This window comes from Arachis ipaensis, chromosome B1 (assembly GCF_059453495.1).
Source record: "Arachis ipaensis isolate K30076 ecotype BB chromosome B1, ASM5945349v1, whole genome shotgun sequence".
NCBI lineage: Eukaryota > Viridiplantae > Streptophyta > Magnoliopsida > Fabales > Fabaceae > Arachis > Arachis ipaensis.
This window is the reverse complement of record NC_142436.1, coordinates 127888400-127913253: the sequence shown is the minus strand read 5'-3', so window position 1 is coordinate 127913253 and position 24854 is coordinate 127888400. Positions and strand designations below refer to the sequence as shown.

At 33.9% G+C, this 24854-nt stretch overlaps 2 protein-coding genes across 3 annotated transcripts; one reads left to right on the top strand and one right to left on the bottom strand.

Annotated features, from left to right (window-relative positions):
* Positions 1-3823: 3823 nt before the first annotated feature.
* LOC107633013 (RING/U-box superfamily protein) lies at positions 3824-7034 on the top strand. 2 transcript variants are annotated; one of them, XM_016336660.3, is made up of 6 exons: positions 3824-4029; positions 4146-4376; positions 4967-5145; positions 5359-5442; positions 6330-6494; positions 6623-7034. In XM_016336660.3, exons 2-6 carry the CDS (start codon positions 4298-4300, stop codon positions 6743-6745), a joined length of 630 nt encoding a protein of 209 aa, XP_016192146.1. In that variant the 5' UTR covers positions 3824-4029; positions 4146-4297; the 3' UTR covers positions 6746-7034. The 2 variants fall into 2 exon arrangements, with proteins under 2 accessions (XP_016192146.1, XP_016192142.1); XM_016336656.3 differs by having other exon boundaries at positions 4141-4376.
* Positions 7035-7125: 91 nt separating this feature from the next.
* On the bottom strand, positions 7126-11192 carry RPE (D-ribulose-5-phosphate-3-epimerase). Its single transcript, XM_088501715.1, has 9 exons — positions 10790-11192; positions 10094-10208; positions 9714-9854; positions 9519-9632; positions 8676-8754; positions 8085-8194; positions 7913-7969; positions 7580-7649; positions 7126-7481 (listed from the first exon to the last, which is right to left on the bottom strand). Exons 1-9 carry the CDS (start codon positions 10891-10893, stop codon positions 7432-7434), a joined length of 840 nt encoding a protein of 279 aa, XP_088357841.1. The 5' UTR covers positions 10894-11192; the 3' UTR covers positions 7126-7431.
* Between the last annotated feature and the right edge of the window lie 13662 nt (positions 11193-24854).

Sequence of the window (24854 nt, the reverse complement as noted above, 5' to 3'; positions counted from 1 at the left end):
CAGCTGTTCTTCAACGTCTACTCCCTCAGCTTCATCCACGACACCCAATGCTTCAGGCTTTACGGCCTTAATTCTTTTCAAATGTTCATCCAGCCAGACAAAGTACCGGCAGTATGGTTCTTTAGCCTGGAAAAAAATTTCAGTGAATCACCCATTAACACCCAGCACAGTCTAATCCAACTATTGAAAAATCAGTCACTTACCTTGAATAATGGACACCCGAGAAACACTCTATTAGGGTTACTAGTCGTTCTTGACTTGTACATAATGGCATAGACGCTGCAGTAGCACTTTGGTGCAACCCGATCTCGCTCATATTCTCCTGGCACAGTGCATGAAGATCCCTCTCCAGGTCTTGTGCATGAAGAGCTCCCTTCACTCATCATGGACGATCGCAGCATCAACACCCATGTGTTCCTGCAAGGTTTTCAATCAAATAGGGCTCATGCATGGAGACGACGTCGTTTGGAGTTAGAAGGATCGATTTGTCCTTCTAAATTTTGTTTCCCATCCAGCTCAGCAATCTAAACGGACAACTCAGACTCCCTCCAGCCACATTAGCCTTCTCCGGTGCCGTTTTCCAACCCAAATCAACGGAGGGGTACAATTGTCCCAGATTTTACAATGTGAGGAGGTTAAAGATATTTTTAAATTTTTAAGGACGAAAATGTCCAAATTTAAAAAGGTGAGGGACCGATTTATCTTTTACTCAAATAAAAAATCACAATATAACAATGAAAATGAAAAAGCAACAAATTGTTATTTTTACAATATAACAAGGTGGCACATCATCATTCAATAACACTCGAACTACTAACCATATAACAAGATGATACATCATCATTTAATACATTAACTACTAACAACCAAAAATTTGGGTATTTAAACAAAATTACTTAAAAGAAAAGCCATAATTATTACTTCACCTTTGGACCCAACGTGGATGCTGACCTTATTGATGGATGACTTGCTATTCCAACCATATTTAGTGTTTATGACAAGAAAATTAAGTACAGGTGCCTCATATTTAGGATGAATATTATAATAATAAAATCTTTATCCAAAAGTATGAATAAAGCGATACTATGATCTCTACTCAACGTCTCAATTATTGAATTGATAAATAAATACCATAATGAAAGCGATCATTAATAGAGAAATAATCACAAGGATCATTACTATGATGTCAAAAGATGTGAATAGATTGTAACTCCTTTGTTTTACTTTTTCCTCGTGAAGCACCTAGCTAATAATTTGTCATTTGTCTAAATTGATGTCAATATCATAACATATTATATCATGTCACATCATTGAAAAAAAATAAATTACTATTTTTATCCATAAAAATTTAGAATGTTAATAATCTCTCTATAAATAAGTCAAATTTTTTAATTACAAAAAATAGACTTTTGCTAATAAAATTATTCAAATTCTAAAAAATTATTTAAAATTTTCAAAATACCCTATAATATAACGTAACTTTAACTTCTCTTTTTACTCTATACCACTATTTTTCCAATTCCAAATTCTACTACTATTTTCATCGCTAACTACCACCGTCATCGTCACCACCACTGCCATCACCACCTCTACTACTCCCGAACTGGCTCCCAACCTTCATCTATTAGCTCAAAACTTCACTCCATCACAAAACACCTAGTTCGGCCAACTTAAGCACATGCCATGGTTTGAATTTGCAAAACTCAAAAACCAGAGTTAGAATTTACAGTCTCAATTGGTGTAACAATGGCAGATATATCCAATTTTTTATTAAACCCAAAGCCCGCAGAAGAAGAAATTTCACAGTCTCAGATGTAGAAATCTACTCCTGACCATAAAATCATGCGAACAACCAAACCCAGCTTCAAGTGCCTCATCTTTAGTCACACAGTTCTCTTCTCATTTATTCTAGGTTTTCCGTTCCTATGGAAATCCATCAAAATCTACCGCGCTCCACTCCCCTTCAACCGAATCGATTTTTTCTCCTTACAACTGGAGTCCGATCCCTTACATTTCCCCTATTTATTCTGAGTCATATTCATCGGCGTCAAGACTTGGTCAGATTCTAGCGGCGAACATGGGAATAAATAGCAAAGTAGCAGAGAAAACTCTGACGGGAAAGAGAGGGCAATTTGTGTGGGAATGAAGCCTAGTATCGATGCAATCAATATGGAAGATTTGTGAGCAAAGAGGCAAGGTTCGAACGTAATCATCGTCTTCGAATTCGAAGAGACAAACGGCACATTCGCCACATTTGCGGCGTGAAGATGAACGGCAAGATGTAGCAGCCCAGACCACCCGCTAGCACGATATTGTCCGCTTTGGCACACAAGGCCTCACGGTTTTGCCTTTGACAATAGGGATGATAGTCGAAGCCCCCCACACCCACTCGTCAAAACGCATCATGCTAGGGAGAGGTATCCACACCCTTATAAAGCATGCTTCGTTCCCATTTCCAACCGATGTGGGACCTTACAATCCACCCCCTAAGGGAGTCCAGTGCCCTCGCTAGCACATCGATCCGGGCTCCGGCTCTGATACTATCTGTAACAGCCCAAACCACCCGCTAGCACGATATTGTCCGCTTTGGCACACAAGGCCTCACGGTTTTACCTTTGACAATAGGGATGATAGCCGAAATCCCCCACACTCACTCGTCAAAACGCGTCATACTAAGGAGAGGTATTCACACCCTTATAAGGCATGTTTCGTTCCCCTCCTCAACCGATGTGGGACCTTACACAAGAAGTGTCGTTGAGTTTACTGGCATATAGGATATCATAAAAGGAGAAAGAGATGGTTTTGATGATGATGACGTTAGTGATGGTGGTAGTTACGGATGAGAGTGGTAGTGAAAAAAAATTTAAATAAAAGTGATGTGTGGGATAAAAAGAGAAGTTAGAGTTAAGTTATATTAGAAAGTATTTTAAAAATTTTAAATAAATTTTTAGAATTCAAATAGTTATGTTAGCAAAAATTTATTTTTTATAGATAAAAATAATAATTTTATTTATTTGTAAATAAATTTCTTAGCATTCTGAATTTTCATAAATAAAAATGATAGATTACTCATAAAAGAAAATCAAGAGATTTTTTCCTATAAAAAAACAAAAAGGTTTGTGATTGTTAGGCTTGAAGGTATGTACATTTGTCACATCCTCCTCAAGCATTTGATTAGAAGCACGTAGCCAATAATAAGGGACAAACTTACAAGGAAAATCAGCAAAACCGTGTGCGCCTTAATTTGTTATCTTCTTAGTTCTTTCTAAACGCTTTCTCATTAATAGTTGTAGACTACTTGTACATAGAACACGACATTTTCAATTTATCATTAATATGGACAATGCAGACACGCTGTTGTTTTGTTGTATCTTAGTCTAGCTTGATTCTAAAAAACTAAAATTAATTTAATTCTTAAAAATTTTGATATTATATAATAAAAATTTTTTTAAAAGCTTACTTCATAAAAATAATTATATATCTAATATCATATATTGCAGTATTCAATTAATTACCGTCAAATAAACAAAACTAATAAATTATGATCTCTTCAGTCTCCACCACCTAAAAAATAAAGTAAAACAAAACCTTTTATATGCATAACTACTAATTAAATGTTAATTATTGAATAGCTTTATAGCACCACCTAAACAGATGCTACTTAAATTTGACACAAGTCCACCACTTAAATTAACCTAAGCAACTTAAAAATAGTAGGTTTCAATATTAAAGGGGTCTAAAGTCTAAACTCTAAACAGAGTTCTACCAAAAAAAAAAGTCTAAACGGGGTAAATACATACGTCCAAGTGATGTTTTGACTTTTGAGAGTATCTAATAATTCCTCAATTATTTACCCTAAATCAAATTGGTCATCTTCGTATGAACGGGTTGACTTTCTCAACGAGCTCACATCCCATTTTTACTTTTGTCTTTGATTAAAGCCTGGCTTTGGAAAATGAATTTGTTATTCTGAGATGAGGTGTTCCTTGTAACAGAAAATAAGGTTATCCAATTCGAAACCCACGGAAGGTAAGGGGTTTGTATCCTAAATTTGTGTACCGAGTCAGCAAAGTTGAAAACTTTTCTGTCATCCGAAATGACCCACCAACCCTCTTTTTCTCAATCTGTTGTTGCTGACAGCGCAGCCTTTGCCCCAAACTCAAGGCTCCTTCCTTATCCCCCTCCGTCACAGATATAGAAGAAGAAGAAGGTGGAGGGGTTCGCTGCTATTGCTATGGCCTAACATCAATAAAAAGCTTCTAGTTTTGGCGATTCTCACACACGCTCGCTCGAACTCATGGGTCTCGTGTTTTGCTCCCTCTCCAAATTCTTATTATGCGCCATTTCTGGAGCTCTCACGCTGTGTTTTGCCGTAGGTAATGATCAACAGCAATGTATACATGGTTGTTTTTCTTAATTTCATTTGCCGATAAATGATTGATTAAAGCTGGTTTACGTGCCTCAAAAAGTTTTGTTTTTGCATGGTGGGGCTTGAATAAAATTGAAAGAAGAAGAAAAAGAGAGGGAAAAGGGAGAGAAAAAAAAAAGGAAGGAGGGGGGTGTTAAGGTTAAACCCTTTTTCCGGGTTTTGTTTGACCAAAAATTAGGAGATTTTAATTGGATTTGCTTTTGATTTTGGAAAAGAATCAGAATTTTTCCCCCAACCTCTCTTTTGTCTTATGGAAACTCGAATAGGAAAGGAATAAATTGTGTGCAAAAGTCAATTTGTTTTGGGGCTTTTATGAATGAATGAATTGATGGCAGATTGGCAGTGTAATTTCTGAATTCAGATTAGTTTGATGATTGTTGGTGTAGATGCTTTTGTATGGTAAAGTTTGTGAATTTGAGCGTCTAGGGGTTTTTACTGTTTTTACCTTATAGCAGTAGCCACTCTTTTTAAGTGTTCTCATCTGGGTGTGAGGTTTGTTTCTATATTGGTGTCATGTCTTGTGTTTCTGACTTGCAGCTGGAGCCCTTACCGGAGCTATAGCTGGTGCTTTAGCTGCTAAGGCAACTCACAGTGGTTTGCTGCGGGGAGCTTCATTGGGCGCTGTTGCTGGGGCTATACTCTCGGTGGAAATCTTGGAAGCTTCCCGTGCATATTGGTGCATGGAGCAAACTGGCTCACGGGGCACGTCATCTATGGTTGGTACTCATTCCTCTCAATTTTCCTTGGTTTGAAGTGATATATGTTTGTAACTTGGCAAAACTATGGGGGAAAACATGGCTAACTTTTAGTTTCAAATGTCTTTGTATGGGATATAGATGCTCTTTTTACTTGGTTGTGCTTGGCTGTTAAGTAGCATCTGATATTTGTAATAGTATGCTTTGTTTAATTCCTTGTCTTAAAAAATGCAGGCAGATTTCATAGAGGAACTTGTTCGTGCTAGGCTTATAGAGGAATCAATTTCACCTGACATTTTAACTGCTTACAATTTGCAGGTAATTTTTTTGTTTCTGTTTCCTCTTCCTTCCCCGTTGTCTGTTATCTGTGTCCATCTCCTCATGCCTTCTAAAAGTGATGACTCTTAGCTATTTTAATGTGAATGCGCACTACCTTCAATTGGTTTTTCACATTTTGAACTAATAGCACGTCACATATCATATACGAATCCAAAATTAACAAAACAGAGAAAGTTTCACCATGTAATTAGTAAGAAAGTAACAATGCAAATCTGAATTTATGGAACGTGAAGATATATTTGATTATTTATCCAGACAGTTACAACATATAGTATGACAAACAAAACAATTTGACATCCCATAAGCTTGTTTCCACAATTGGAAACATTTGTAAGAGGTATAATCAAACATGGTCTGGTACCCTGGTTAATCAAATTATCCATACAAGGATTTTGTTTTCATTTATCTGACATAAGAGAATTTAGAAGTGGTAGGAGACTTTGGACTAGAAATTTCACATTCAACAACTGTTCCTGGAATATTCAGTTTGTTCATTCCAATCCAAATATAATAGTTATCATTGGATGATTGTTCCTTAGTTGAACATAGTTGATTCGGCCAATCATATGATTCCCAATTGAAGTTAAGACTTTAGAAGTAAAATATGAAAATGTTGGACATCAAGACCAATCCTTGGTCTCCCATGCTACCAGTAGTTTTTTATCTTGATTATTCTGTAGAACTCATATTGATCATTTTATATTTTTATTTACTTACGCACGAGTACAATAAACTTTCAAAATTCTGTGTGTTGATTCTGTATGCTATACTACTTCCACATGTTTACTGCTTACAAACTTTCATTGATTAGTAGTCTGTATGAGTATGAGCATAGCTAGTTTCTAATGTATGGTTATTTTCTATAGTTTGAACAGGTTGCCCATGGTAATAGAGGCTACGATGAGATTCACGATGTTAATAATGTAGTAGCATCAAGAGGAATGACAAAGGATTCATTGAACAAGTTACCACAACATGTCATCTTGAAGGACATGAAGGCAGAGGATACCTGCTGTGCAATATGTTTACAGGTGATGTTCTTTCTGAGCCAATGTTTAAATATCCTGATCCCTTTTCTTCATGAATTCTTGTATAGCCACAAAGAAGCATTTGATGTTGGTAGTGTAGTGACCCTAACAATGAGAGGTGAAATTTACAGGACATTGTTGTAGGAGAAACTGCAAGAAGCTTACCACGTTGTCGTCATACATTTCACTTGACATGTGTGGACAGATGGCTAGTCAAGAATCACTCTTGTCCTGTTTGCAGACGAACCGTGTAGTCATACTTTGTTCCTTGGCCGTTTAGGGGTTAAATCTTTTGAGAATTTGAACAGAACATAACCTTGTTTATATGCTCATTTCTATCATTGATTCAATTGCTCTAGAAAAACGAGGTTAAAATGATACACCATCAAATGATAGACATGTGAACATATTCAGAGAAGATACAAATCCGTTTTTGTTATTTGAAAAGGGGCTATTGTACAGTTGCCCTCTCTCAGTTTGTATGTATCATTGTGTAATGCAATTCAATATATAGTTTAATGTAAATAACAAAATATTGGAACCTAGACTAAACATGGATGTGGAGAAGTTCCACATTAAATAATCATGAACATTGTCTGAAAAGTACAAAACTACAAACTCAGAAAAACCAATCTGTGGTAATAAGGTCGAGATCTTTTCACTCAGACCATAAGTCTTGTGTTGAATATGTATCTGTCAAATACAAGCAGTAATTTGAATCACTGAGTATAAGTGTGTAACATTATTATTATACAATGATTTTTCACAATGAAACTAGCTCCCAAACAATCCCCGCCACTATTTTACTTGATTATTTCTTATGCTGGCAGTAAATTTTGATCTTCAACCACCGAAGGCAAAACTTAATTGAAGACATCTATACAGGGCAAACAGCTAGCAGCATTGATGCATAAAATGAATAGGACACCATGGAAGCACTTCACACAGCAACTGGTTCAGGTCTTTTGCTGGCTTTGATACCTCTTATAGCTGCAAGGGATTGCAATCAAGCAAAGTATTCAAAAATCACATTTTCCAAGCATAGCAACATATGCCAAACCATATATCAGAAATTAATAATTGTTTACCTTCAGCATAATCTTTAGCTCCAAACACAGCAGAACCAGCAACGAGAGCATTAGCTCCAGCTTCAATCACCTGCCAAGCAAGATTAAACTCAATTGGATCTTGCAATTTAAAAGGATCTCTGGTTTCTATACCCTGTAGAGCATCTGAATTTGATGAATAAACAAGTATGCGCTTCCCTCATTTCTTTATAGTAAAATACACTATGGAAATGTTGCGATTTGCATGACTAAATACACTTGAAATAAGCAATAATTCCCCAATTCACCATAAACAAGACTTGTTACAGATCAGTCTAAATTATAGATGGATGGAAGATATTATTTATAAGGCACCTTGTAAGCATTTGCAGGACCAACACCACCATCCACTTCAATCCATGGATTTACACCCTGGTAAGAACGAGAGGTAGAAAAAATGCATTTAGAGTTTATGTAAGACACAGAAAGTTGAAAGGAAAGAACAAAATAATACACAAACACACGATGAAATGATTGCATCATGTACCTTCTCCACACACAATCTTCTCAAATCAGCAATTTTCTTTACTTGGCTCTCGATAAAACTCTGGCCACCAAAGCCAGGGTTCACGGACATAATTAGGACCAAATCAACCACTGCCAATACGATAGTAAAATATCATTTTTTTTTTTTTTTTTTATCTTTAACTACCAAAACAAATTAAAAAATGGAATGCAGAAATTCAATATGTTGTGAAAGAAGTTTTTTTTGCTCTTTATTACTTCCTTAATTAGGAAACAAAATGTCCATGTATTTTTCATGAATAGTTAAAATTAATAAGTAAATAAACTGAGTTTCCTGTTATATCTACAGAACTGCTCAAAATGTACCCTTTTGGCCAAGAGAACTACACAAGTACACATATAGCAGAATGATATGCTCACTTCAATTAGAACTCCAATTTACTGATAAGCTTCAGCAACATTTTGTTCTATACCAAGCCTATTATGAAGGTTGGTATGGGCCAGTGGCTAGGCTTTAATAAGCCACATATAGCATACTGAGAACTAATCATTATTAATGTTCTTATTATATAGCTAAAATATAGGGGGGAAACATGGGGAATCAAGTGCTCACCATCGAGAACATATTCTATTGCACTTAGTGGGGTAGCAGGGTTTAGGACAACTCCAGCTTTAGCTCCCAGGCTTTTCACCTATATCAAAAGAGTGTAATCATATATATTTGAACTGAAAAGCTAAGAGGGGAGTGGAAAACTTTCTAGTTCTGTCTTAAAAACATTTTTTCTCATCTCATATATGTTGTTCATAGCCTGAAACCAAGAAACCAATACTCTTCAAAATCATAAACTCAACAGTGAGGCCTCAAATTTCATGCTACAGAGCATATATAGCTTCTGGAAAAGGAAAACTCCTGAGAAAAAACAAGGTGGCTTAACTCGAAAATTAATTTAGATACTTAATTGATATTAAGAGGCTAAGCATACCTCATCAGAAATAAGTAGATAGCTTCATATAAGTCTGGCCATATACAAAAAGAGACCAATGGCTTCTACTGCATTTTACCATAACCTAAATAATAGTTGATTACTTACCCACACCAACAAATAAATGGATAAAAAAGAGAGATGTTGTAAAGTAATTTTACCATTGGGTGTTCATTGAAATATTAAAACATTTTAGGAAATGCTGAGTTTTAGGATTTCCTCCACTTTCGTTTTAGGAAATGCTGAGCTCATTCTAAGGTTTAATCCTCCTTCACAAATTTCCTTGAGGCTTTTGTGAACTCTTTCCATCCATATAATAGAACAGAAATATACGTACTAATGTAAGTAGACATGGCATTATCTCTACAGGTTAATCATATTGGTTAAGTTCTAATCAAGTTAATCCCCTTTGTATCAACTTTCAGTTGAAACAATATTAGTTAAGAAGTATACAGATCAAGAGGAAACCTTACTTGATTAACTGTCCGATGCAAATGAATGGTGGAAGATTGCTCACAGTGGATACTGACTATGTCAGCTCCTGCCTTGATAAAATCTGGCACCCGCTGTTCAGGTTCTACAATCATCTGCAGTGCTTTAACAATAGTCAGAAAAAGTACATACAACATTAAGTCATCTAAATGCAAAATATGTATAACGATGAGTACCAGGTGCACATCCAGAGGAAGATCAGTCACTGGGCGTAATGCATCAACCACAAGAGGTCCAATTGTAATGTTTGGAACAAAACGACCATCCATTACATCAACATGAATCCAATCACAACCAGCTAACTCCACTGCTTTCACCTAGACATGTTAAGGAACAAACTTCAAGAATCATAACTGCTGAAAATCAGGAAACATGGTAAGAGTGATTTGCTAACTAAAAGACATAGCTACTAATATTCGCAAACTTGGTAAATGGATTATGATTAATATATTAAACATTGTCAAAAACTGTTGTCTTTTGACTGATAATCTTCTTGTTTAGTAGCCAAACCAAAATATTGGATATTGAATACAGAATATAACGCATATTATAGAACCTGCTCTCCCAATTTCGAAAAGTTGGCAGAAAGAATTGACGGAGAAACAATGATGTCACTCTTTGAAAACTTGTCCACACGAGACGAAGCCTTCACTATGGTTGAAAATCTCCTCCTGAACTCACAAGACAGCAATTAACAAATCAGGATTAAAGCAGAGCACATTATCCCTTCAAGAAGCACTACACACTGCATAAATATATTGACTTTAGGGGAAATAGTTTCATCAGAAGGTAGCAATTTCTTTATCCTGTTATTGTGAATAAGACTATCAAACCTCATGCATTGGCAATAGGCCAGTGTCAAATCTAATAGCAAGGTTGCAAATTAACAGAATCATCAATTATCTGACTTCTAAAACAGCATAAAAGGTTGTTAGTTCTTGCTCCCCTTTCAAATGCCTACAGTTGATTACATATAAGATCTAACAAAAACCAGCATAAGAATGTGACAACACTTGCATGATGGTAACATTCTCAAGGTATCACGATAGACACCCTAAAGGTGTTACAGAATTGAACTGATTTCAATCATAATAAAGACTTTCAGATTTCCACAGAAAAATTCATACAAAAATTTTCAGATTTCAATAGATTTGCTTCCAATGAACACAGAATTCAGTGAAAATAATAAAATAAAAAAAAAAAACTCGTGACTTTATCTTGCTTAAAAGCGAACAAAAAGGAAGGAATATACCTAGAGAAAGTGAGGGAAGGTGGTTGGGAAAGAGAGGTTTTAGAAAGATTGATTCCATTGATTTGGGATTGGAGGGTTGATGAACACAAGGAGGTAGCAGCCATCTTCGAAGTTTGAACCTCTTGGGATGTTTCAGTCTCTGGTGTGTGAAGTATGGTATGAAAAATATCCCCAAAAAATAAAAGAATATATATAGTGGGAAAATCGTGTGGATGACACGTGGTGTGTTGGTGGGGATTTGCTTATCGGAAATGGTTGGCGCTCTGCTCCTCACATACCATCGCGTCGTTGCTGACCTCAAAACGAAGGGAAGAGAGGACAGAGACAAGCAGCATACACACAAGGGGCATTTTAGGTTTTTCATGCCTACCCGTCGTTTATTTTATTTTAATTGACTTTTTTCAAGGAAGACAATGCTATAATACCTTGGATGCTTATCCCAATCACTCTTATTAACCATTTTATCGAGTGAGATTGAAGGGTTCAAGCAAAATTTGGTATTATAATATGGAGTCTTTTTTCCACTATAAGAATTTTCCGTGAATCCTATCCATGCCATTTTCTGATGAGCAGGATCCTCAGAGCATACTTTATGGTACTGGATGAGGAAGAAGGAAATAACACTAGCTAAGCTCTTAGAGAAAGAAGAAAAATTTAGAACATTTTATAAGATAAAAAGAGTGGATATATTACAATATTCATTGAAATCTAATTACAACTGGGGTGAGCTCCTCCTTTTATAGAGGTCTCTATATAGCAACAATATCTTACAGAATCTAAACAAACTTATCATACAATGCCAGTTGGAGGATAAGGATAAACCTTATCTCTTTCTGGTTTTTCTTAGATAGGTGACAGAGGTCACTTTATTTTAGTGCACTCAATAATTATACATACTGGGAACATTGTTTTAATAAAGGGACAGCTTGAAATAGTCTTCTAGAAGGGTCCCATCACCATCTGAGAAGGATGATGTCTCATTAGAGGCCAAATTGACTGCTCTAAGATCCATATCCGGGTCTTGTAGATAAGTAAACAGGTCTTCCATGTTTCCTTCATTAGGATCTTGGGCATCTTTCAGATATGGGTTATATGGGTTATATGGGTTATATGATTGGGTTTGGTGGTAAGGCATATATTCTTCCACTTAGATCTTTAGAATTCAGATCTTCCTCAGAATTTCTGTTTGGAATATGTCTAGACGTACTAGGCTGGTCTCTTGAAGCATATAAAGAGTATTGTCCAAATTGATTAATTATTCCTGAAGTTATGAATCTGGATTGGAACTCTTGGAGAGTTATTGGCGGAACATCTGTTTGAAATGGGAATCCTTCAACTGCATCTCTTTCTCCATATAGTTTAGGTTGCCAAAGTTGACAGAGGTATTTGGCCAAGGCATTTAGGACTGTCTTTTCATCCGTGAGCCATATGGTAGAGTATCCAACAATATCGACCATGTTCATGGTGTGTGGGTCTCCTCCAGTAAAATAATTCCTCTGTAAGGTGACAAAACAATAGAATTTTCGTTTTGCTTGAGAAGATTTATCCCACAGTTGGTACCGGTCAAGCATGTTATATAACATTCCTCTCCATGCATCAAGTGGGGCATACATAGAAAATAACCTGACTATATGGGATTGTGCTTGAGTGCGATTACACAGGATATGGTATACAGGGAAGATTGGCACTATGATGGCACATGTATATATGAAAGACAGAACCCAAATATACCACATCATTTCCTCTGGTATAGGTCCTTGGATTATTGGTATAGTGCAAAAAGAGATATTCATGTTGAAGTATTTTGGGTTCGGATGGATTTGGGTTATGATAAGGAGCTGATGTAGCCAGTAGAACAAGGTTTGTCTGGCTAGACAATCTATTTGAAATTTTGTCTGGGGTCTTGCTTTGAGAGGAAAAGGACCAATCTTTCTTCTGTATGGGCTTCTGTGGAGCGAACAATCAGGAAAGGAATGGTGTATGAAGGATTGTGCGTACTCATAGTACAAATGTAATGGATTGGTTTTGGGATTGGTTTTTTGGTAGGTCTGGATAGAAAATCAGCAAGTGTGTTTTAATGTCCCTTTATGTGTCTCACTTCAAATTTATAGCGAGAGAATCAGTCTTTTCACCGCAAGAGTTGTGAGTCTGGCAGGATATTTTTCTTGATTTGCAGCATTAATGGAAAAGACATGTTATCCATTTCCACAGTGAAATGATAAGAACTGAGGTGAAAATTGAATTTTTCTATCCCTCGTTTAACGGCAAGAATCTCTTTGTAAATGGCATGGTAATGTCTTTAAGATTCTTTGAATTGTTCACTAGCATGTGCACAGTAGTGTCTTGTCCCATCAATTTCTTCAAGTAGCACAGCTCCCCAAAATTCATCACTAGCATCTGTCTGCAATATTCTTTTTCCCGTGTTGGGAATCTTTAAAGGAGGGGGGTCTTGTGCTATCTTCTTCAGGGTTTTGACAGCTGTGGTTTGCTCAAGTCCTCATGGTGGGGCTTCTTTTTCAGGAGTTTTGATAGCTGGCTGGTGTGTCTGGTCACATCTAGGATAAAGTCTCTGATGTAGTTTACAATTTTCAAGAATTATTGGACTTGTTTGACCATCATGTTTTCATCAGGGAAGTGGATTAATTCTTTGGCAATATGATCTCCTGGTTGAAAGAATCCATCTTCGAAGACCATCCCGAGGAACTCAATTTTTGTTTTAGCAAGAGAGCTCTTCTTTGATGATAGCATGATTCCCTGTTTTTTGATAATTTGAGTGAATTGGGCCAAGAGTGCCTTATGGGCTTCATTATCCTTTGAGAACAATAAGATATCATCAATGTAAATAAGTGTAGAGTGTAGTATGGACTCAAAGATTTTGGTCATGGCCTTTTAGAAAAGAGATGGGGCTACTTTGAGTCTAAATGGCATTACTGTCCATTGATATTGGACTTCAGGGATGCAAAATGCTATTTTGTATCTATCTTTAGGATGGAGCCCAATTTGCTAAAAGTCAGCCTTTAGATTAAACTTGCTGAATATTTTTTCTCCACTTAACCTCTGTGTAATAACTGAGATCCTTGGTAGAGAAAACTTATCATCTTGCAAAAAGACATTAAATGACTTATAATCAATGACAAGCCTCTTTTTTCTTCTATTTTGCTCGGCCCTTTTTTCAACTTATAAGGTTTGACATGCCTAGTTAGAATTGGTTAGTTCAATGAGTCCTTGAACAAGAAGGGCTGCACATTCAGCTCTTGCCAACTTGAGATCTTCAGGATTCATCCCTGAGTGTGTGGCCTTTGTTGGGTTGATGTCCTTATTTTTTTTAAAAGGGAGACAGACATAAAATTTTATATTCTTCCACAAAGGTGCAGGATGGTTGAATTGATCATGACTATCACAACAGGAACTAAGGAGTTGTTGCTGGACCTCCTTATACTCTTTTGGAGCTTCTTGGATTTCAAGGATGCTTTATATCCCTGTAAAAGGAAAGAACTGCCCTTTGTAACTTAGGCCAGTAGATTTGATATGTAGTCCATAGGTTCGGAAGAAAGCATCAAACCCAAACAGGACATCTTTGTCTAGGAGATAACTTCCCAGTACCCTAAGCCAAGTGGTCTGGCTTGCAAATATCTCCAATCCAATAGTTTTTTTTTTAAATGAGATTGATGGTGAAGACTTCACTGTTAGCTGCTGCGAACCTTTTGGAAAAAGGTGCCCACATTTTCTTTGGTAAGACATGTGGTTTTAGGACAGTGGCACAAGATCCAGTATCCATTAGTGCAACAGCCTTTATTGGTTTGTCATAGATGGATGTCTTGACTTTTAAATAAAAATGAGATCGAGGGGTACCATTAATCTGTTTTATTCCTAAGGATCCAAGGTATCCAAGTTCTTCTTTTGGGATACTTGATCCATTAAAAATTCTTGTGGTGATAGAAGCAATGAAAGATATGGAAAAGATTGATCTCTTTGGTGGAAGGTCTTCTTGTGAACTGCTTCCTCCTGAATTAGAGTCTTGGAAAACATATTGGGTTTCACCATTTTTGCTTTCTTGTTCTTCAAGTACTAATTCAAGATCTTCTCCATCTTCGATGGAAGCTGCATCCATTAAAGACTGAAGCATTTTTATCTCCTTCTTTGTCTTATGAGAACATGATTTAGCAAAGTGGCCCTATTTTCCACAAATGAAGCATTTGTTTGACTTAGTATGGGATTTTCTTCTTTTGAAATAATAGTATCTTTGCTTCCTTCTTCCCCTTCTGAATGTCTTCTGATGGAATGTTCTGGCTAGTGGTTGCCAATGTGTCTTCTTCTTTGGCTTACATTCACACATGCTTGGCTCTTTGTATTTAATCTTCAAGTAGGATTTATTGCATTCCCCTTTGAGTTTGCCTGAATTATTGTTGAGCTGTTTGAACATTTGTTGTTGTTCACACAATTTGTCCAAAGCAGCTAGAGCCAACTGATATATTTCTCCAATGGTGGTGGTAGCCACTTCTTTGCGAAGAGTCATCATCATCCGTTGTAATTCTGGATGAAGTTCATCTGGCAAGGATGCCATGAAGACTTGTTTAAGTGGTGGATTATTCCAAGAGGATAATATTTAGCAGCCATCTTCTTGTAATATTTCTCTAAGTCTTTTCTGTTGAGTGAACAGCACTTTATTTCAAAATATTTTTGGGAATTTCTTTTCTGGATAATTGTAATGTCTCCCAAGAATTCTTGATGTATTATTCCCAAAAACTAAGAAGGAGTACTATTAATAAGCTGGAGTCTTTCATACTCAGAAAGGTTGTTAGCCCATTCTTGGAGATTGCCAGTCATCTGATTTATGAAATCTGCAAGGACTTATCTGCTTGAAAGATTTGGGTTGGCCATGGTAGTTTCAATCCAAGCACTAAATTCATTTAACCTTTTTCTGTATCTTGCTGGTGGGATATCATCAAAGGTGAACCATTTGTTAGGTGTTTTTACTTCAAAGGACCCTGCATGAGTAGGATTAGTTGAAGCTGCTGGTTCATCCCTTTCAAAGGTTATTTCCTCTTCTTCTTCTTCTACAGGGTTGACCATGGCTATTGCTGAAAGGTCTGCTTCATAGTCTTCTTTGGACAATTCAGCAGTTTCTTCACTGGATTCAGCAGATTCATCAGTAATTTTTTCACTGTGTGATTGATTATCTAGAGTAAGGGTATTAATTGTCCGTCTTGGGGCAGGTGACCCTTCTTTGATGCCTTTATCTTTTGTAGGAACATTAAAAGGTGTATCTTCTCTGAAAAAAAATTCTTGGTTTTCAAGGAGGATGAGGTCTGGGTTAGAGAGATGGCTGAGACTAAGGTGGTTGTGGCTGAGGCTGAGATGAGTAACGCCACCCTTTAGGAGAGATAGATCTTTTGGTGTTTTCTTGTCTGGCTAAATGATAGGTGGATTTAAAAATGGACTCATAATCTGAGGTTTTAGGTGGTGAATATGTTGAGAGAAATAAAACGGGCGAATATGAGAGATATGGTTTAGGATACATGGATAATGGATCTATAGCCAGTGCTCGGGGTACAGCTGCTTTGCCTTTGTCCATCTCAATTTGTCGAAGTTGGGCCTTGATTTGATCAATCTCTCTATTTTTCTTGTGGAATTCTGGGCCAAAGTACCTATTATCAATATAAGTCTTGAGTTCTTGATCAAGTTGAAAAACATGTGCAGAGAGTCGATTTCTAAGTTCAGCAACTTGTTCTGCCACGGAACCTAGTTGTACTGAAAGACCTTCAGCTTTTTTCACGAGAGCATCAAGAGTGTGATCTATTCAGAGTAATACTTTATTTTGGCTGACTGCATTATCTGTGTGCTAATTAATTACTTCCTCTTGAGGAGTTGTTGCTTGAAGTCCATGTGGAATAATTCTCTGAGGAATTACATAAGATCTTCTAGTGATTTTCTTTTCATCAGTCTGGGTCACCAAACGTGGGAATTCTTCCTCATAAGATCTGAGGGTGGCAATGCATGGAATTGTATTGACTGGCTGATAAAGAAAATCTATAGAACCTTTGCGGGACAGTCTTTTCTTCCTGAGCATCGGTGCTGCATCTGTATCATCAGGGGGATCGGGCCTTTTATAAGAGCAAGGGGTTTGCAGTGACATCTTCTTCTTTTTCTTGTTCCTCTGTCGCCTAGCATAATCTTCATCATCAGTGTCACTCCATTAATTAGCATAGTCACAATCAGAGTCACACATGGAGGGATCAACATCCCAAATGAAGTGGCCATTTATATGAGAAACATAAACAGATTTTCCATTTTCATAGAAATGTACAGGTGGATAATCTTGATCGTGAGTTGTTTGCACCTGAACAGGAGAGATCATATTGATCCTTTTGAAGGATGGTTCTCGTCGTGAAGTTTGCTTGATTATTCCAAGTCTCTGAAAAACAGTAGTCACTGTTCCATCACTATTATGAGTAGTAGTTGGAGGTGTTGTAGTATGAAAATCAACCTGTTCCTTTGGGAAAGCTTTCTCATAATCAGTAATCCATTCCAATGGGATGATAGAAGAAAGTTCATCAGTAGTGATCATTCTTGGAATGTTTACGATTGCTAGCCCTCTAGCATTATCTGTGAACATGAATAATTCTTCTCCTGTAGTGTTTGGGAGATTGAGATCAAGAGCATGGTCTTGAACTCTGTAGAGGACTTGGTGATGCAAGGTGGCATGTTCAGCATTAGAGTCTTGAATTACTCCAACTAACTGTATTTGGATTTTTAGCCGTTGACATATCGTTGGGTCTGATAATCTCATGGTGAAATTAGGAGTTATAATAAAAATGACACTTCCATTTGAAAGTGTAGTTACTAATGCAGCTATAAAGGCATGTTGGTATTCTTTGAAAGTGGTATCCAAAAGAGCAACCTTAGCTGTCACCGGAAGGGATCTTCTTCCATAAAGAGTAAGAATAAGCCTAATTGCTCCCAGATGCAAATGAGTGTAGCCTTGGTTTTGGTAATTTTGAATGAATTCTTGTGGGATTTCTAAGGTTATATACTGTTCAGCAGTAGTGGCTTTTAAACCACACTGTCGTAGATGGGAGGATTGGATGACTTCTTTGAAAGGAGGGGAAGGGTTTTTGTTAATAAGATGGCGGATGAAGGTGAGGGTTGATTTCTTTTGTCTTTGGTAGAAAGAATAGGGACTTATAAGAGGGTATTCAGTGGCTGGGGTTCGTGAGTCTTCTGGGACATGAGTAAATTCTACCAATTGATCAATCTTGTTGCCAAGGGTTTTCTTTAAACTAGAGGATAATTGGTCTATGCTTAAGGAGGTAGAATAATGTATGGGTTGTGAAGAACTTGAAGAGTCGATAGGGTTCATATTTAGTGATTCTCTCTTACTTGTTTTTACTAGTAATACATTCTTCTTCCTCTTATAAACCTGAGGCTCTGATACCACAGGGGTGGATCTCTAGTACTTCAGAAAGACAATGCTATAATACCTTGGATGCTTATGTATTGGAAGTATAAATATTTTTACAAATATTATTTATACATTAAAATTAATTATTAAAAGCACTTTGTTATGTAGACAATGATTTTTGTGAACAATGTGAATAATGGGTTCTAAAATTACTCTAATAAAGTAAAAACACACTACACCTCTAAATTACCCACCTAAATCTTAAGATTAGAATAACCATCCGCACACCTAGTGAATTAAATATTCGATATATCTATTGTTTATATTGTTTGGTATTTTCATTATTGTCTAAGTATACTTTTCCTTACTAAAATTCATCATTAATATATTTATGTATAAATGTATATTATTTAATTTATTTTTAATATATATATTTATATTTTAATATATATATTTTATATTAATAATTATTTTTGTGACGAACTTTAATATACACCTAATATAGTTAAAATATTTTATATAGTTATTTAACTATATTTGTTCTTAACTATTTTTGCGAACAATATAAAAATTTATTTTTGTTAATATAATGTTATATCATTAAAAAATATATAAAATTATTTTACATTGATAGATCATCAAACTTAAAAACGAAAAATAATATCGATTAATTGAAATATTTTATTATTCAATTTTTTAATCCTTTAGTGATAGTTTGAGAGATAACTTTAAAAAAATAAATCGGTCTTCTGGTTTATACACGATAATTAAATAAGTTTTTAAAAAATTAATCAAGTTAATTTTTCAATTTTGAAGCATAAATCAAGTTAGTGCAAAAAGTATCTTAATCAATTCAGTCATTTTCTAGATAGATTAATTTGTTTATGGGATGAAAATAAGATATTAATTTAATTATTATTTCTATTTAATGACTAATTAAAAAATATTTCATACCGTTAAATTTTTATATTATATTAAAATAATTTACAACTAGAAGACTAAATTTTGAGTTTTTTTTTAGAATATAAATTAATAAAACTGTAATTATTACATGTTAACTCATAAATTAACAACAAATTACAGATATTGTTATAAATTATTCATTAAAATTTAATTACAAGATTGCGAATAAGAGGACCTTCTTTGTTGATAACATTTAGCTACCGAATATTATTATTAGCATGGAGCTTCTTTTTTTCTTCTCCTGGAGTTTAACTTTGGTATAAGACATCCGTGTACCGTGTTCCTTGAACCACTTTTTCTTAGTGATTGCAATGTTTTAATCATGTACCTTATTTGTTTTTTTATTGTTCCATCACTAAATATTTAGAATCAGACATTTTTTGTGACCAATAATTTTTAATATTTTTTATTATTATTTTATCGGTATAAATATTAAATTATTTTAATAAATAAATTTTATTAATTTATATATATAAATTTTAATAAATATAAATATAAATATAATATTAATTTATATATGTAAATTTTAGTAAATATAAATATAAATTATATGTAAATTTTTATAATTATGAGCATAAATTATTCCTGATTTCAAAAGAAGCAGAGCCTCATACAAGACAAGAAGGGCAATGCCTTCGCTCAATTATCAAGTTTTTTTTATAAATTATTTATAAATTTTAATTTAGTCCTTTTTAAAATTTTTATTTTTTTTTGTTAACGATAGTTTTTTTTGTCCTTTCCTAAAAGTTAATATAACTCTGCTTCTAGTTGGCCAAATAATAGTCAAAATAATAATATTTATTAACCATAACCATGTAGCATTGCTTATTCAAAATAAATAAAAACATGATTAATAAAGTTAGAACTTATGATTTTAAGTATAATTTTAGTAAATAAATAAGAGTAGTGTCACCCGTTTAAATTTATTTTAAGCAGAAAATTTGCTATCCAATTTGTCAAAATTATGACAGTAAAGTTGAATTGGTTGATTGTATTGTAAGCCTAAATATTAATCGTCAATTTTTTTCTTAAAAAGTAAACATCTAATTAATTTTTAATAGATTTGTTATTTCGTGACTTTCTAACAAAGTTTTTAATATATGTATTCAATAAATAAAATTTTAATAAATTATGCTATATGATAATTAAATTTTAAAAAATATTATTATAAAAAAATATTAGTCTCTTTTAAAATAGTAAAATAACTTTTAAAAAAATTTAAAATAATAAAAATTTATTAGAAACTGAAATATCTAATTTAAAAATAGTTAAAGGCTAATTTAAATATTAGTTTTTTTAAAAATTATTAAGTTACCAATACTTTTTTTTTGTCTAACATTTAAACAAATACTAGTTAACTCTATACTTTTTGTAGTAAAATTTAGCAAGATATCCACATTGTACGCAGAAAATATAGATACAAACTATAATGACATGAATGTATGTTCATATTTTGTATTTTATTTAGTATAGAAAATAAAAGAGATTATGTATGGTGTAAAAAATTTATTTAAATTTTGAAAAAAATGGAAAGAGTTTCTATAAAGGAAAAAGAAAAACTAATGAAGTTTATGCGATGTTTTTGTCCGTAACTGAGGATGTGATGAATTGAATATTAGGTAAAAATAATTGGTATATAATTTTATCATTTTGATTGATTAAGATTTGATTTGTATTAAATATTAACATTTAGAATGAGTCTAACGAAAGAAATAGTAGCAAGAAATAAAATGGATTTCTAACGGAATAAAAACTACGAAAAAGATATAGATTTGATGTAATAGAAGTACAAAAAAATAGTTAAAATGACATAACTAAAATAAGCCATGCAAGTCTTAATCCTCTATGATGATAGGATATGTTATGTGGCAAGATTGGTAGTATTTAATATTCAAGATATGGATGTTGTTGTTGGATCAGAAAAATTATAGGTTATTATATAAATTCTGAAAAGAAAAAAAATGTTGGTCAAACGTATTATCATGGTCAACAATAAATTAAAGTTGGAGCAATATTAGATGAGGGGAAAAAATAAGTTTGTATAAAGGACTATGGATGTATATAGAAATGAGATGATAAAGAAAAAATACCTCAAGTTGAACCTATTATCATATATTTCTGAAGATTTCGGGATAAACAATATTTTCTGTGTTGTTAGTGTTTTCATCATGAGTAATTAAAATTTTCAATTTTTTTTTTATTTGTGACTCTTGAGATGGCAACAAAATTGGCCACGTGTAAACACTAGTTTTTTCAGTAGCAATCTGGTATGGTCCAACGATTGTCTTTGACTTTTGTTTATTGTCATTGCATAAGATAACATAATAGGAAATTGTCTCTTTTGAAATCTAAATGGTATCCTTACATCTGACAGTGTGAATGTCATTCTAAGAATGAAGACCTTATTGAGACAATGGTTAGAATTCAACAACTTTGCCTCGATAACTTTATTCCCAAGTCTTGTAATTATCAACCTGGTACCATTGCAAAGCCCTGATGAGTGATCAATGTTTCTGATAAGCATAACAGGACAACCGACCTTTAGCTTCAATTTATGATTTAGAAGCCCTGAGTACTTAAGTGTTGCTAAAAAATTATGGTATGTGGATGCCTTCAATTTCAGTGCTACCTCCTTCAGACACAGACTTATTGGAACTAACATAGGTCCTATACTGATTGTTGTTCATTGCAGTCGTGTAATCATTTACCTCATATTCAACATGAATTGTAGAAGCTAAAATAGCTCAACCTTTCAAGTGGCTTTCGTTAGCCATGTCAACAATATAATCAGAATAGATTGCTTTAATCATTGCCTGTATAGGATCATTATAATTAGTGATAAGCAATTCAGGAGGTATGTTAATCATGTTGCATCCATCACATGTTCCTTCAGATGTTCCGTTGCCGACCTGAAGAATCCATTCAGAAATTGCTTTAAATCTTTTGCCGAAGTATCTGTAGTCATACATTGCAGTCGCATGTTTACAGTGAGCTTTAATATTTCACAATGTTGCCATAGATATGATGAGTTTAAAGACGCATTTACAATGTCTTGTCTTGTTCCTTTTGTAATCACTAGTAATATTTGTCTAAAATTTCCGCCGAAAATAATGGTTTTTCCCCCAAAAGGAAATTTTCGATTATGATAATATTTGAACCTCATCAAATCTCTTATTGTCTTATCCAGTGCCTCAAAGAAAAATTTGCTCATCATATGAGCTTCGTCCTAAATTATGATCTTAGCTGTTACAATTAATTCTGCTAATGGACTTTCTTGCTTGATGTTGCAAGTTGAGAACCCATCTAGAGTTAATGGTATGGCAAACCTAGAATGTGCAGTCCGACCTCCAGGTAGCAATAGAGAGGCAATGCCGCTAGATGAAATAGTTAAAAACTATTTTTCCCTTTGATCTTAGTGCCGAAGCTAAAGTTTTCTAAAGGAAAGTCTTTCTTGTACCTTCGTGGCCATACAAAAAGAATACACGTCCATGTTGACTTTCGGAAGCATTGATGATCTTATCATAAACCCTTCTTTTCTCTACAATTAATTTGGAGAAGCACTCGTTGTATTGCTTTTCTAATGTAACACGATCATAATTTAACTCATCAAAGATCATTTTGTTTTGTGTTCTGAGATGGTCAGTATCTCCCAATGGAGATGGCTTGGTCGGGTAATCTCGCAAGCCTTTTCCATTACTATTCAATATTTGCTTGATCTCAATCAACGTTAGATTCTTTAATTCTTCATCACTCAAAGCTAGATCTGAAATGTTGAGAAGGTAAAAATATCATTTACTATTGTACACAAAAATTGATGGTAGATAAAAGAAAGACAACAAAAACATGTAAGCAACATTTTAAAGATTTTAAATTTAATTAAAAAGTTATTTATTGCAATTGTTTGCTTACCATGTAGGCCAAACATGGCTCTATGATCATGTAAAATTCCATCGCTCAATAGCATGGCTGTTTTTTCCCAAACAGCTTCGGGGCACACCATTGAGTTAGACCACAATAGAGTCGCAAACAACCTTCGCAAATAATGGCCCGAGCCCCAATGACTTGCTTCCTCAATAGCATCAATGTATTATTTGTCATCATCAAGCAAGCCGCGTACATAGCATGCATCTCGAAATGATGAGTAAATAACACCATTGTAAGTCTGAATGTCTGCGTAGCTTGTTGGTCTTTTTACAATATTTAACAATAACCTTAAATAATATAGCTCACCAGATGATGGTGGAACAAAGATCATCCTTCCAATGACTTTAAAACTTCTATATATTATATGATGATACATTTAACTTTAAAATTGAGTTATTAGTCTAGTAGCTAATTAAAATATTTTTTGTCCCATGACTTGGGTTCAAATTCCAATTATTACATTTTGAATATTAATAGTGTATTATATTTTTTTTAGAACAATCTTTTTGATCCATAAATCTTTTTTAATTGTTCTTTCTATTCTTCATTTTTTTATTAACCATTTATTTTAATGAATTCTTTCTCTATTGTTCCTTTTATCTTTTTAATATTTTCTTAACTTTTAAATCTATTATCATATAAAAAATACTTTAATTTTTGTAACAAATTCTAATTGAATAATAAAAAAATATATACATAAAAATTAAATTTTTTCAACAATTATTTATTTCTCATGATATTAAAATAATAACATATTAAATAAATTATATATTAGTATGAATATTTTACATATTTTGTTCGCTAATTTATTTTAAATGTATATATAAAAAATATTAGAATAACTGATCTATATTATTCATGTTATATTATTTATAATAATAAAGGATCAAAATTAGAATTTTAGTTATTATAAATGATATCAAATATAACATTATTATTTTTTAGTAGAACTTTCTATTTTAATATAGTACTTATTAATAATTTTTGTTAAAAATAATAATAATAAAATAATATCATCAATTATATAATACAATATTTAATTATATAAATATTTTATTTTCGCCCCCTTTTCAAAAAAATTTTGGATCCGCCCTGACTATATGGATAATTAATTTTCAGTTTCTCAATAATATAACATAAAATAAATTATGGGTGGTTGTTAAATAAATGGAATGTAAAACAAAGATAATATAACTTCTTTTCATAAACTGGTGAATATGAGAATTGAACCATGCAAATGGACTCAATAGCAAGTTTTACTTATTTTAATCTTATATGTCAATGAATGAAGTTGATAATTTCATAAGTTAAATGGTTATATTGAGACATTTTATCACGTTAAAGCTTGAAAGTTAGATTCTCAAATCTTTTACGGCAGATAGGTTCATCATCGAAAGGTGGGAGTGGCAAAAATTTACTCCTAAAGCACAAACCTGTATTGGAAACGTCAACTGTACTCGTGTGCAATGTTTCATTCGGTATTAGGTTTGACTGTATGTGGCCAGTTGTGTGTTCCAAGTGTGCTAAATTCAAAAGATTCAATCAATTATGTTATAATGAATGAATATTTTGCTGGCTCATATCTCAATATTCGGAACAGATGCTCTAAGTCTGTTACTAGGAGGAGATTCTCCAAGATTTTGTTGGTCGCCTAAACGGGAAATGGTAACTGTGCTAGTATGAAATTCATGTGCATCATCTCCACTTGCTTCATCTGGATTGGGAAAATGCACTATAGAAACAATTGTGTTCTTCATGCGAAAAAGTTGTACATGC

What these genes read in the sequence shown, in the direction of transcription:
- RPE (XM_088501715.1), bottom strand. Translation starts at nt 10,893, where the DNA reads ATGGCTGCTACCTCCTTGTGTTCATCAACCCTCCAATCCCAAATCAAT. An exon ending in AATAGAATATGTTCTCGATG is followed by an intron (nt 8,195 to 8,675) that starts GTGAGCACTTGA and finishes TCGTATTGGCAG; the next exon opens with TGGTTGATTTGGTCCTAATT. An exon ending in GTCCTGCAAATGCTTACAAG is followed by an intron (nt 7,650 to 7,912) that starts GTGCCTTATAAA and finishes CTTGCTTGGCAG; the next exon opens with GTGATTGAAGCTGGAGCTAA.
- LOC107633013 (XM_016336660.3), top strand. Translation starts at nt 4,298, where the DNA reads ATGGGTCTCGTGTTTTGCTCCCTCTCCAAATTCTTATTATGCGCCATT. An exon ending in TAACTGCTTACAATTTGCAG is followed by an intron (nt 5,443 to 6,329) that starts GTAATTTTTTTG and finishes TATTTTCTATAG; the next exon opens with TTTGAACAGGTTGCCCATGG. An exon ending in GCTGTGCAATATGTTTACAG is followed by an intron (nt 6,495 to 6,622) that starts GTGATGTTCTTT and finishes TGAAATTTACAG; the next exon opens with GACATTGTTGTAGGAGAAAC.